The following is a 15,570-nucleotide window of genomic DNA, read 5'->3' as shown; positions in this document are numbered from 1 at the left end:
TATTTTCAAAGTAATAAGAAGAAACTCACAAATATTATGGCTATTAAAAATTTTTTATGCTTAAAAGAATAGTTATAGTAAGTTTATAAAGTACAGTTTTAACGTCATATATTAGGTCAAAGTTAACAAAAAAGGTCACTTCTTCTCATTTTTATTTTAGCATGTATATCAAGTTGCTAATTTTTAGGGTGACCTGTGAATTCGATTTTTTGTTTTATTTATAAAAAAAAAGTTATGTTGGTTAAGTTTCAGATCTGAAAGGCCGTTTTTTTGTACTTTATAGCCATTTGAAAATGACTTTTTTTGCGTAATCTTCAAATTGTTATAGAGGTCAAAAAACGCCCATTGAAATCTGAAATATTACTAACAATAAATTTTCAGTAAAACATAACAGAAGATCGAATTAAGGCGTCACCCTAAAAATTAGTCACCCTTATTCAAACACTAAAATAACAATATAGCAAGAATTGACTTCTTTTTTTTTACATCTTTAACCTTTTCTATTACTGTTTGGCTAGATTTTTTCCCAGAGTGCTTAAAAGATCCTCTTGCATCCGAAAAGTTGGTATAAAAATTTAATTTACTCATTTTCATGAATTAACTCCCCCGCTTAGTTATAAATGCCTTAATTTACTCCCGAAAAAAGAAAAATTATTTTTTCTTTTTCTTAGAGGATTTGTGAGTTAAATATGTATGTATAACATATATAAAGTTTGATTTAAATATTTTTAGTAAATTTTTTGTTTTTCTTAACATACAAAAACATAAGATTTGTTTTTGAACAAGACATCCTTCTTCAAACATATATAAATATACATTTGTATGGTAAATAAGTAGAACAAATCATTTTATAGGATGTTCTTGAAGGTTTTTTATTACATTTTGAGAAATAAAAAGTAGATATTTTACATGTCGTATTGACAAGTTAGTTATTCAAGAGTTTTATCTATGTACTAACTAAATAGAGGAAATTTTCCCCTTTTAAAATGAGAATATACATCGTAAATAACTGTTTTTATACCCCTATACAAATGGCTGTACTTGTTATAAGCTTAATAAATGACTATTCATGAATATCATGTTTTTATTATGCATAATGTTGATCTTAACCTTACATACATATTTGTATACTAGGTGGAAACTTGAAACTTACAACCTTGTATAAATTTCAATGTATAATACATAGCTGGTTATAGGCCTAAAAAATTAAGTATTGCAAATACCTCCATTATCATGGCTTGATGTGACGCGTAAATATTATGTAAACAAATGAAGAAAAGACAACATTAGGAAAATTGAAAAATTTGCAATAAGTTTTACCAATCTCAAATTTGGTCTTAATGTATAAGTTTTGAATTTTGATAAATCTAAATCACCTGATTGGGAAATAATTATTTATTCAAAGATATAAGTTAAAGGTAAATAATAAATAAAGTTTTTATATTATATCTCAAAAAAAAAAAGTAGACAAAAATTAGTTTTTTTTTTTCTGTAATAATCTACATTATATTATACATTAGTAATGTAAATTTTGTTAAAGTAGCTTTTTTGATGTGAAAAAGGCCTGTTGCAATATCGTTTCTTGTTAATATAAAATGTTTTTTTTGTTTTTTTTCACTTTCATCTTCCTGTGAAAATACTGCAAATGGATTTATGTATCAATACTTTAACCTGATTAGTATTTTTTTTATAAAGAAAAAGTAAAACCCAAAATAAAGTTTTTATTTATTTGTGTTTGGGCATCAGGTCTAATCCTCTTCGTATATACTCGTATACTTATGCGAAATATCTTCACACTATAAATATATTTTGAAATTATATCAAAGTATCAAGTTTTAATGGATTCTTAGTAAAAAGGAAAATATACCCTAAATCTCATAATACAAATGCAGTCAAGAAGAACAGTTTTTTTTTTTACTTGTACAAAAGTATATTTTTTTAAAGCATTGATATGCAAAAGGTTATTTTTATTGTCAATCAGATTTATATTATATTTAAACGAAATCTATTGAATCTTGTTAAATATCCATAAATTTGTAGCTTTTTTTGTTGCCAATAATTGTGAGTATGTTGATTTAGTAGGTGCAAATTTGTTTTTTTTATATTAAAAAACTTTATAATATACACACACTAAAAATTATAACTTTTGGCTTCAGGGTTTTTAATATGAGTTTGTTTTGTGATTAGTTTTAAATCATGATCAACCATTTTTTTTAAATCAACTATTAATTATATTTAAAAAAATATTAACTTACTAATTAATATGAATTGCTATCAAAACGATAAAAATTCAAACTATGTATAAATTATCTTAATTATATATTACAAAAAATAGATATAATTAAGCTGAAATATTAATTTAAAACTTTACAAATATAAAAATGCTAAAAAAAGAAAGAAAAAAATATTTGAGAACCATTCTTTATAATTGCTTAAACATGTTAAACTATTAATTAGCACTTTAACTACCAAACTAATAGATTTCTTAAAAATATTATCTAATGGTTCTTTGTATAGGTTTTTTGTTTTGTACAAAAAGCTCTATTTTCTTTTAGACCAACGTGTATTCAACTCAAAGTGCATACAAATAGTCATTATTATTCCTTTCCATGAATAAGAAATTCATCTAAATTAAATAAATAAGTACTAACAATCAATCTCTCAGCTTATTTTTTTTTTTTTTTTTTTTTTTTTTGTACATTTATGTACAGTGTGCGTTTTGATAATAAGATATAAATCAACTTTATCAAGAACAACATGTAACATAAATAGCATCTAGAATATTTATTCATTATAATTATAGTTTATCATAACAACAATTATTTCTCAAAATATCTTCTTTCTGCGGCCACCATGGTCTCCAATTTAAGGCCTGAAGGCGTTTCACAACTTTATAAAGTATTCATTGTACATATCAGTACACTCCTTTTATACAAAGGCTTTCAAGGAAAAAAATATTAATGTGGGGGAACATTGCAGGCCTTGTTCTTCACGAAGTTCTACCGGGCCGTGCAGAATTATTTACCGATTTTTGTTCAGAACATATCACGGACAATAATGACATTTCCAATGACTTGAGAAACCATTTATTCATACATTTTTAGAATAATAAAATAGTTTGTGATCAAATTTAATCAATGTAGCCACCATTCGACTCAATGACACTGGTCAGGAGACGTCTGAAGCTGCCACAGACTTGCTGGATGTAATCGGCATCCATGGAGGCCCAGGCCTTGACAGCAGCCTTTAAGGCATTTATGTTCTTGTGTCGTTTTTTGTAGGCCTTGGTCTCCACGTGCGCCTAGATAGAGAAGTCTAGTGGGTTCAGATCTGGGCTCTCAGGGGGCCGAAAGTTCATGTTGTCCTTGAGCCACTCCTGAGCTTTCTTGGAAGCGTGGGCGGGTGCTTCATCTTGTTGAAAACCCCAAGGAGAGTTGCCGACTATGGATTTGATCCACAGAAGGACCTTGGACGCCAGAATCTTCACATAATCTGTAGCCAGTGGGGAACCATATCGGCTTCATGGCCTTCCCGTTGGAGGCCACGAGAACTAACATCATCACCGAAGCAGGGTGCTTTGTTCTTGCCACATAGCGGTGCTTATCTTGCACATCTCCAAAGCTCACAACATGGTCATTTTGCCTGTTGAAAACAGGATCGACCGTAAAAGTTTTTTCATCTGAAAAAATGATGATGCGTCCAGATGAGCTCTTGATATCATTCAAGATTTTGTTGGCACGCTCAAGTCTGACTTTTTGCTGACGTTCAGTTAGCAGAAGGCGTTCAGTACGCCTCAGGGACTTTCCTCCAGCCCTTTTCAATGCCCTTGAAACAGTTTATCTCGACGTTCCCATCTTTCTGGCCATGTCGGCAATGGACCTGTTGGGAGTTCTCTTGAAAACTGCATTTAATTGCCTTGTTGAGACAGTGGGCTTCCTGCCAGTCCTAGGGGAATGCTTGAGATCACCCCCAGCCTCCAATCGCTTGGAAACGTTGTAAATGGTCTTCAACGAGGCCCCAACCTGTTCCTTGATGTTGTTATGAGGCACTCCGCTCGGAGGAGGGCTGCAATTTCGATCCTCTTTGTTTCCTGATTGGACATGGTCTCACGTGTGGAAGTTGTTACGCTCTCACAGGAAGGATTTTTGTTATTATAACAGTAAAAATACGAAACAATCAGATTGGTTGCCACAAAACCTTTTAAAAAGTATATTTACATCATCGGTAAATAATTTTGCACAGCCCAGTATATTCAGCGGGACAACAAGTTTGCAAACCAAAAATAAATGAGATTTTCCTTGCACCTACTTGAGTTGTTTTGCACTTATGGCCTGCCACTAAGTCTTGTTGCCAACAGTAATATCTTTCGGATTAGTTTGAATCCAACCAGTCTTCACAACCTCTTGGCCTCTATCCTGAGCCACACCGGTCAAGAAGTTTTTAGTGATAATAATATTATGTTCCCCACTTCTTGTCTTCCTGGAGAGGCTCTTGCCACTGTTAATAAGCCTCCTGACCTTACAGGCAAGTTCAAAAGAGCAATTTGCATTGTCCATGACCCCAATGCAGAGTCTAACTGTTACCTATCTACTAACCGTTACCTTTTTGCCTCCATTGTTGTTCTTTGGGAACGTTTTGCATCCAATAATACAGTGTAAGAAAGCTGATACATTTTGAATCCATTTATTTTTATAATCTAACACCGATTTCACGTAATCCAGGCTCTATCGAGCTCTAACTGGTACGGTAGGATTTTCTTAAGCTCCCTCTATATAGATATCATATAACTCTATTGTAGCAAAGTTTGAATTACATAAAATCTTTTTTTCTTCAGTAATTTTCTGCTGTTAGATCCTGCCTGGAAGCATATTGGACTTCAATGTTCTTTCAACAACTTCAATAATTTTCTTGATGTCTTTCTTTTTTTGAAAGAAAAGACATATATGATTTATTGAAGAAAAAAAGTTCTTAGCATCATCATAATCATCGTTTCCCTAATGATGGAAGCAGCCCTTCTCATATTGAGGCAAAAAATAAGTATATGTATATTGTATATAATAAGAGGGGGAGGACTCAATATATGAAATTTATTCATTGTATCCATACTTCAATTTGGAATCTCTGCATAGATAAAAAAAAAACTTATACGACCTTCAATAAAGATTCTTTCTTCAATCCATATTACAATTGAATGGATAAATTATATGGCTTAGGTGAAGAACACTCTGATCAGGGTATATGTACAATGTATGTACGCAAGTTTTTGTCAATTCTTGATCCCCCCCTCAGTCCCTCCCATGGTCACATTCAGTACATATTTCTTGAACTACCCTCCTTATAAAGGATATACAACAAACAATACAAACCAGTTCTCTCTAGCGTACGTACAAGGCGAGGAAATTGAACGTGATCGACTAATTTCCATTTTTGCACTTCCAGGAATCGGGCATCTCCAGAACCACCATCTACGCTTTCAGCAAGTCTGGAACGTTAGAAAGGAAGAATGCCTGTCGATAAGGTCAAACTGGACCTGCAGAAGTTAAATAAAACAGCCAAGGTCAATGCCCTCAAGTACATGAGGGTCTATATTAAATTTCTTGGGGTTTCACATCAAGCTGTCAAGCAAGCTATTAAAAAAAGTAGGTGGGAAGATCCTTGTGAGGATGGAGAGGCCACTTTTGACACAAGGTCAGCCACCACTGGGACGCCGTGAAAGAGTACAACATTTACAGGCCTTCCACTGCCGCCTAAAAGCCATCATTGCCGCTAAGGGCGGCTATATTAATGATTAAGAGAGCTCCGACACACATATATTTATATTGCTAATTTTGTTGAAATTATAATATTAATTAATAAATTATATCTTGTTGAAGTTTGAAATTCAAAGTGTTCCGATTTTAATTGACCACTCGGTAAAACAATTTTATAATTAGAGCCTCAAATTGAAAAGGTTTTTGAGCCAAATAATCATCAAGTTGATGTAAACACACATTCTAAATATACCAAAAGTGTAATGATAACTTAAAAATGAAATGAGCTTTCTTGTGATTAAACCGTACTTGGTATAAAAACACTTTTCCCGATTATGTTAATAGCTCATTCCGTCAGCCCTTTATGGTTATAAGCATCTCCTAATGTATATTAATCTCATTAAAACTATGTACAACGTACATATATCTGTTAGACTAAAGATATTAGTACTGTTTGTATCTCTATCAAATGGAGTATTTTTAACACTGGCTCTATTTATTTATGTTTACAGCAATTCTTTATAAAGCCTTTATATCTATCATTTCTTCTCAAATAACCACACATACTTAGCTTTTTTTTAATGCTTTTTAATTTATTTTTCAAACCACAAGCAATTAATTTGAGTAAGGATAATTATAACTATTCTCAATGTTTCGAAATGTATGTTGGTAGCCAGTGGATGGAATTATGTAAAGTGTATATTTCTAGTGAAAAAAAATTTCCTAATCAAAAACAACAAATTACTGGCTTTCTCTTATTTTTTTGCGAATAGAATATGTTTTTTAAATGGTCCAAATAAATTCGGAAAGTATTTAAAGGCATGTAACGAACTATTAATTTGAAAGTCAATATTTTTTACTTGCCGGGGTCTGATGCACCCTAACTTGAACCCATGGGATTTCTATCTCTGAAGAGGGTCGAACATGAAGCTTGTGTCAAGTAACATTCATATGTGGAGATCCCAAAGAAGTAAATTACCCGTACAATGACAAAGCTGGATCCACACGAGGTCGTCCCGGCCTGCCAAATCTTCCGGCTCCTTGTGGCAGAAGTTACCAAATAAGATGGATCTAGTTATTAATAATAGAATGTCATTTAATGTAGCTTTCAATTAAATAAAAAATTATGATTTTTCCCCGTCTAGTTCGTTCGTTCGTTCGTTATAAGCCTTTAAATATTTTTCCAATTTATCGGGACCACCTTGTAGTTTTCTTTAAGGTATTTCTGTGATGATGAAAATGGATTTTTTTATATATACATTTTTTTTTGTTATTTAACTACATTCATTTAAGGATATTTGTATTTTTTACAAGATATATATATATATATGTAACCATTAGCTTTCTATTCTGACTAACTTTCATATTACAAAAAGTTTTCTATATATATTCTATTTAACAAACACAACACCACTGTATACACATATTTATACTTACTTAATACAATATAAAATTAATTATGCTACTTTCAAATTAATTAAATCTTATACTGCAACTTCTTAATACTCTTAAAATATCAAGAAGAAAAAAACTCGGAACTCCATATATACGTGTACATATAAACATAAAATATATCTCAATTTCATTCGGACTCTTTTTGAAGCAATAATAGCATCTTTTTTTCTTTCATCTATTTGCAATAAAATATCTTGAGACGTCTTGTTAAATAAAGAATTTACATAATTTGATTTAATTATTAATCTGTATCAATTATATTTTTAAATCTACGTACAAAATAATTTACTTATATTATATATTTAAAGTATTTTCTGTTGACTGTGTGATCCATTCTAGTATCACCAGGTATATTGGCTAAGAATGTAGTTGATGTATTAGATATATCGAAAGTTCAAAGATCATGATATCGGGAGTAATTGGAAGTGATGAAAAGCCTTTCTTCCAGTCGGGGTAAATGGAAAAATGTATTCATTACAAAAGTTTTTGGCCAATAATGTTTCCCCCATTTTCAACAGCACCTATAGGGGTTGGAATTGGGATTGGAATAAAAATAAAACTTTTTACCACATATCAAAGGCCACTAAATCATACTAAAAATATTTAGAGTCTTGGGCATTTTGGTTAAAGGAAACTTTGGCCTCCGTAATAATCAAACATAAATACCCCTGACTACTATGAGTAAAGCGTCGTTGAGAAATATGACGATGCAACCTACTATTAAAATATCAGCAAAGTTAATACCTCTGGGGAGAAAACTGGCCCCAAAATGTTAGCCTCAAACATAAAATTAGTGTATTAAAGGTTAAAGAAAAAGATTGGAGGGATATATTAATGTAATGAGGGATTTTTTGAAATATATAATAACTCTAAAAACAGGGTGGGTATTTTAAATCCACAAAAAATTATCTTGCCAATCCTAATATGTATATTTATTAAGGTATACTCATCAGAGTCACCCGACAATACTGTCCAAGAAAATGATACAAAATCATTAATATATCCTCCGAATATGAACGCCATCCAGCCATTATTGTATACCTCCGTGCTGGGCAAACGCCCAATGAGATTATCGAGCTTACGAAGCTATCCAAATCAACTGTTTACGATAGTGCCTAGACTTTCAAGGAGTCCGATAGGTAAAGAACACCTCTAAGGAAAACTCATCATCTTTTTGTGCTATTAATTGATAATAAGTTAATGCAATACAAGATTAAAATGAATGGACATGTTGCCTCCTAGCTCATCGTATCTGAACCCCTGGAACAACTATGTGTTGACTCCTTGCGAGGTTCCATTCTCAAAACAGGAGACAACATGGATACAAAGTTCCTCATCGATAACTCTGTCAGGTAAAGAGCCAAATAGGTGGCTGTGACTCAAGTTGGATGTGATTTGTTTGAGTGATTGACTTCACATTGGATCTGTACATATAAGAACAAAAGATTTGTGAATTGTCGTATTTTTGAAAAAAAAAATTGGAAAAAATACGTTATCCTTACATTTTGCAGATTTAAAATCCCAACTATCTTATATGTTTACATAATAAAAGTGTTTGAGCGATACTGAGACATACTGTATAAAATATATTGTTTGAAAATGTACAAAAATTAAATGGTTTACACAATATTTCAACTGTCTTGTGCTGTTGCATATTTAAGTGTATAAAAATTAAATTAAAGGCATTGCAGAAGATGAAAAGAGCAGATTTGCCCTACATACATATATATATGTTAATAGTAAATGCAAGTTTTACTCACATTCTAGAAGAAAAATTACAATACAAAAATTGTTAGTATGCATTTTAATTATATAATTATAATAATCTTGTTTTATACTGCTTCTGTGGTGAATATATGTTATATAGATAAATTGGTTTGTACGTAGAATAAAACAAATTACAAAAAGCATAACTATAGTCTGGAGCTAGTACATAATTACATCTGTGTTTATCATACAAATTAATTAAAATTTCTATGTGTTTATTGTATAAATAACCAGTGTAAAGCTGCACCCGGCGTTCAAATTATGTTAATTTACATTCAATATTTGAAATTGTTTTCCAAAAAATGTAATATTTGAAATTTTTTGTGAATATCAGTAGATTTTTGAACTTTTTTCATATAATTTAATATTTAAAATTTGTTTCCAAAGAAATTAATTTTCTCTGAGGGCTATGGACTAAACAGAGTTTTGTTTATTCTTGTAAAAATCCTTCTCAATAATGGAAAAATTCAAAGAAGATTACATATTACAAATATAAATGCATTGACTAAGTTTGAAAAGGGATAAATCAAAGCGAACAAATAAATAACTTTGTTTGATATAACACACAATTTGTTGATTGAGCTGAAATTTAGTCTAAAAAATAAAGATTTAAAGTCATAAATCTTAGGATTAAAGTGTCTGCTATCAATAATATATTTTTAGTAGATAAGTAAAACTAAAACATACATATATATATATACTTTTTTTTTTTTTTTTTTTTTGCATATGTCTTGTATTTATTGAGAATCGATTTACTATCAATACATACATACATATATATATTATATATGTGAGGAAAAAATAGAAACAAAATCTTAGACGAAATAGAGTTATAGTATGGATTTTGATACTTCTGTTTTATTTTTTTACTTCATACGAAATACATGAAATATTCAAATAAAATATTCAGGACTACTAGATCGAATTTTAAAAAAGCTCTAGGGATATAATACTTAAGAGTTTATTAGTTGCTTTATTTTGAATTCCTTTTATACACATTTGATGCTCAGGCCTTAAAAGATAAACAATTTGAGAACACCTATGGGAATATTTTTATGACCAATAACCCTAATCATTAGTGTTATGCCATTCTTTATTTATTTGATCCAGTTCATACAATTCCGATCTTTGGACTATGAATACTAGAACTGATTAAAAAAAAATAAAGTTGAGTGACCGAAAGTTATAAGTTATTGGACTGATAAGCAGAAATGATTTGAACTGGGCAGGACTGCAGGCATCAGTCCTTAATAAGTACCAACACAAAACGACTAATCATTGAAGCCAAAAATTTATATATGAGGAATCCGTTAGCGACTTAAATTTGAGGGATGGAGGAGGGAGGGTAATTTTTTGTTTTTTCTCTGTACATATATTCCTATTAGTGATGTGCAGGTTGACTTTTAGCAGCAGGTTGGATTAAGTTGTACCTATTTAGGCGCATTTCAAATAAAAATATGGGGACACGTTTTTTTTACTGCATAAAAAACGTTTTCCCAAATCAAGGGACTCAAATATCTCACAATCTATAGAAACTTGGGGAAATCCCCCCTTTTATAATGATAATGCTTATAGGCCACGCATTAAATTTTGGACACATATTTTCAAAGATAAACAAAGGGAATCCTGAATTCGATGGGAAGAACTTTTTTGGAAACTAACATTTGACGTACTGATTGAAAGGGTAAGTTCTCTCATTTCTATGACAAATTGTTATATAAATTGGTGTGGGAAATAAAAGTTTTGTTTTTATGTAACACTAAAAAAAGTATTTAAATATAATTTTATCATGAGTGGAAAGACTTATCGACAATTTTGTGAATAAATTAAATTTTAATCATATAAATCAATTATTTTATATTTGATAAGTATGTGGAAAAGGAATAATGAAGCATAATTAGTTTTTGTCAAATCTTCTATAGGTAGTAAGCAAGTTAAATAAGATTTTGCAGCTTGGGTTGGACCGAGTTACAAAATATAAAATATGCGATTGAATAAAAAAAGTTCAAGCCTACATCACTTATACCAAAAAAGGTTTCATACCAATGGATGATACTTGTAAAAAGAGCAAAAAAATATATATATATTAATATTCATGCGTTTTTGTCAAACCTTTTTCTTTATTTCCTTTTTCTATGTATTTTTCAAACACCCCTCTGAGATCAGATTTTGCCTCCTTGTACTTAAATAAACGATCTTGACTATGTACTGAATAACTCTTCTTTAACACACAAATATATGTATATTATGAATGAATTGGAAGAAGCCACTATGTACGTGCTTCTATTCGATACTTTTCCCAAGGGTTTTTAACTTTTTAGTAGATGACGATGATGATTTTCTCCCTCTACACTCTACATCAATATCTTCCCTCATTTCTTATATATTCTTCATCTAATGCTCATTTGGGGATTGGGTGAGCGATGATAGTAATAATTGTTCTTCATATTTCATTAAATATTGCTTATATAAAAACCCTGTGAATAAATTTTTAATAAAGTTTTTTACATAATTAATTTTGACAAATTTCATCAAAATAAATGTGGAAAATATGGTATGTACATAATTAAAAGAAAAGTCTACCTCTCATATAGTATATATATAATAATATACTGACTTCATAAATGATATGTATATATATATATATACATATGTATATGTAGTAATAATTTTCTAAAGTTCTTACGTACCACTCTAAAATATTGTTTTACCGAGTGGTCAATTAAAATCTGAAGACTTTGAATTTTAATTTTTAACAAGATATAATATTTTTTGTTAAGAATATAATTTCAACAAAATTAATACTAATAATCGATGTTTGTCTGAGCTCTCTTCATTATTAATTTAGTTGTCGTTAGATGTAATGATGTCATTGAGGCGGCGGCTGAAGCCCTAGTATCCACTGGAGACGTAGTCTTCTCTCAGCCTTACAGTGACTTTAATGGCCACTGAGGGTTTTCCTCTAGACAAACACCCAAAAGGTGTAGTCCAGTTTAACCTTTTTGACAGAGCCTTTCTTCCTCTTGGACGTTTTGGACTTGCTGACCGTATAGAAGGTGGTCTTCGAGACGCTCAACTGCTTGGAGGGCGTAAATGGAAATTCGTTGATTACGTTCAAGAGTAATTTTATCGACTTGAACTTAAGTTAAGAGCTCCTATTCGTTTTTTTATGTAAATAATTGTTTATGCATCAATATATCGAAATATTAATTAATTACAATCACTCAAACATAATTAATTATTGAATTAGTAAGTATTTGAAATTTTCAATGGACCATCCATCTATATCAACAATGAATTAGAATTTTAGACTATATATTAGAAATGTTATCTTTTGTTACTCCAAATCGATAATCCAAGTATGGAAACGATGACAATTTGTTCAAATTTCATTAGATTCAAGAATAACTTTTGCCTCACTAGGGGGCGTTAGTTAATTACTTTACTACTAATTACGTAACCACAATGAAATCAACTTTTAGTTGAATATTAACAAGTTGGATTCTGTAAATGGAACAAAATATACAGTTACGATGAAAAATGATAAAATAATGTAATCAGTCCGAAATTTTGCGTTGAGATGGGGAGGGGGGGGGGGATGATATAGTCATATACACTATTTTTTCAGTAATCTTCATACAAAAAATTTATTTCTTAGATTAGTTTTATGTTATATTACCAAATATATCTTTTCCAAAATAGTCATTTAAACACTTAATTACCAATGTTTTTGTGATGTGTTAATCCGGCTTACGTCTTTTTCTATGAATGAGAAGAAAAAAAAGAACGTCGACCAAAATTGATAGAAAATGTCTATTCATCAACCAAAAAAAGGTGTTGTTCTTTTATTAAGACATTCATAAAACAGCCAATGGAGCGTAGATCCATGAAAACTAAATAATACATATTTATACGTCAACTAAATGAAAAATAAAATGATATTCTTTTTTTCTTCCTTTGCTTAGCTTTTAGAACTATTTAAACTAAATTGAATAAATAAATAATATCTAACATCTTTCAAAGACCACATTATAGATATATACATTATATGGCTCAATATTAAAAGCAAAAATATACTTGTAAATAGGTATTCTCCATAAGCAATGACAAAAATTGGCATAATTCTTTACTTTACTAAAAACTGAATGGATACAAATCCACATTACATCCTTCTTATATCCCTTAAATCTTCTTTTTGTGAGAGCCCTAGAATTATTTACTAAATTCTTGTAAAATAATTATAAGATTATCAAACATCTATACGTATGCAATACATTCATATATTATGATATAAATGTGGGCTAAGTTTTATAAAGCAAGTTCAAATTTGCTTTAATGCCCACTTCAAATAAACCATTATGACCACTTATTAATGAAATACTTAAAAAAAAAACTTGACATGATCAAAGGATGAGTGGATTTAGATATACTGTTAAATGGACAATAACTTCTTTTTTTTTTTTTGCAAATATATACTCTGTGTTAATAGAGAGAGAGGGAAAAATAGTTTGTAATAAGATATTTTTGTATCTGAAAAATAAAATAAAGTAAACTAGTATGATAGAAAAAGAGAGCAATTAAATTATGTAGGTAGCCCCTACCATGTTAACTGTTCATATATTGAAATACAAGCCTGCTTTGATCATCTCTGCTGTCATTATAGTTATTATGATGTAGTGTACAACGTTACCATAGTGAAACAGGGGTAGTGATGGATTTAAAATGATATAAATACTGTGCTATACTTAAAAGATATTGGAATCAGTACTTACAATACAACTATTTCATTTAAGAATTGGTCCACTGATCCCTCAAACTTTCTGTCACAAACAACTCAAAATAAAATTGTATTATACATGAAGAAGCAAAAAAATATTATTTTCTTGATTTAAAAATTTAGCTGCCCCCACCTCAAACAAAAACTATGCCGGGATACCACTAAAAGTACATGTCGATTGCCAGTCCTTAATGACATTTTTTTTGTATGTCAAAATAGTATCAAAACTATAAAAATATTGATATGTATTTTTGTACTTGAACTGGTACGAAAGCATTAATTTTGTTATTTAAGACTTTCATGAAATAAAACGATGAATAAACATTGAAAAAATCCTTATCTAACTAAATTTTTTAATTAACATATGTATGTACTCAGAGATGCAATTAAGATTAAATTGAACATATAGGTACATACACCATTATGAAATGAATAAATAATGTGATGAGTCTTTAACCTGTCAGTTTTGTTTCTAAACCAAGCAACAACTTTAATAACCTTCATCTAAGTAAAAATTTGCCCATTATGCATTTTTACAAAAAATGTGTTTAAACTGTAACAAAAGAAGAAAAAAAAACTGAAAAGCAAATTGCATTCATGATTAAAAAGGAATTAAATTTGCTTTGCGTTTTAGGATACAATTTTAATTGCACTCATTATTCTTACAAGTTAAAGAGAAATACTATTTAATTTATCACTCATTGTAGAAAATTGTATTGAAGTGAGTTTCCGGGCAACCAATTTTTAAATTTTGGTATGAGATATTAAATGCTAAATACTGGGAATTTAAGTAACATATTTTATATTTTAAGCTATTCCTAGCGATATATATGTAAAATATTTAAAAAAATCCCTCTTTTCTACATACAAACGTGTATGATTGAATATTAATTTGTAGGTTTATTATTGGGGAATTTTCTTTAAGTGAAAGAAGCTTATATTTTCCAATAATAAGATATGAATTTTCTCGGGAAATATTTTTTTCTTGGGAATTTCTCGCAGGTGTAAAATCTTGATAAATTCTTGTAAAACGGGATCATGGACCCTAGCATATACTTCATTGGTACACACGAAATAAGAAGATTTATTGAACATAATATATTGATTTTCTTTCTTCGATACATTAATTTACCTACTTTATATATCTTTATTCAAACCAATTACAATTATTAATAGCATAATGATTCAAATCTGATTAGTTTAGTTCCTTATTCAATCTCCAAAATTAATTACATTTTGTTTGTAATCTCTTATGCTTCACTCTGTCATTTCTATTATATTAATTGTTATCACTAATATATTATAAACATGAGTACAATGCTTACCCCTCATGCCGATGAAATAATGAATTGGATCCTAGAGCAAGAACAGGCCCAAGAAGACATAATAGATAGTGCATCATTCTCAATAAGATATGATATTCAATCCTATTATTTGTGTATGTATACGTCTATATATATTCACTTCTTTATTTAATGGCTCTCATGAACCGACTAAAATATAAATGTGGATTATATATATATATATATATATTGAGACACAGTGGTGGAAACGACTCAAAGAAGAAGAGGATTGCGTTATTCTCAGCTTTTTCCTTCTTGCTTAAAGAAAAGCAAATTAAATATCGCGGGAGAGGGAGTAAAAGGAAGAGGGAAGATATTCCCCTCTGTTTTCCCCCTTACATGCACTCCCTCGCTCAGTTTATATTTGCTCTTAATGTAAAGATGATGGTATATTACATACATTTGTAAGTAGAACCCCCAAGAAACTTTCCAAAGCTCCGTCGTTTTGTATGACACTTTTGTTTATTGAGGGTCCTCA

The 15,570-nt window shown here is 30.1% G+C and overlaps 1 protein-coding gene across 1 annotated transcript in view; it reads right to left on the bottom strand.

Annotated features, from left to right (window-relative positions):
• LOC121122045 (uncharacterized) overlaps positions 1-15,332 on the bottom strand; it is a 137,089-nt gene extending 121,757 nt beyond the window's left edge. The window contains exon 1 of the mRNA XM_040717055.2: positions 15,075-15,332. Coding sequence (XP_040572989.1) covers positions 15,075-15,151 — 77 coding nt within the window. The 5' untranslated portion in view covers positions 15,152-15,332. The remainder of the gene's footprint in view (positions 1-15,074) is intronic.
• Between the last annotated feature and the right edge of the window lie 238 nt (positions 15,333-15,570).

This window comes from Lepeophtheirus salmonis, chromosome 1 (assembly GCF_016086655.4).
Source record: "Lepeophtheirus salmonis chromosome 1, UVic_Lsal_1.4, whole genome shotgun sequence".
Classification (NCBI taxonomy): Eukaryota; Metazoa; Arthropoda; class Copepoda; order Siphonostomatoida; family Caligidae; genus Lepeophtheirus; species Lepeophtheirus salmonis.
Note: the sequence above shows the minus strand (reverse complement) of the source record. Positions and strands in the feature narration are given on the sequence as shown.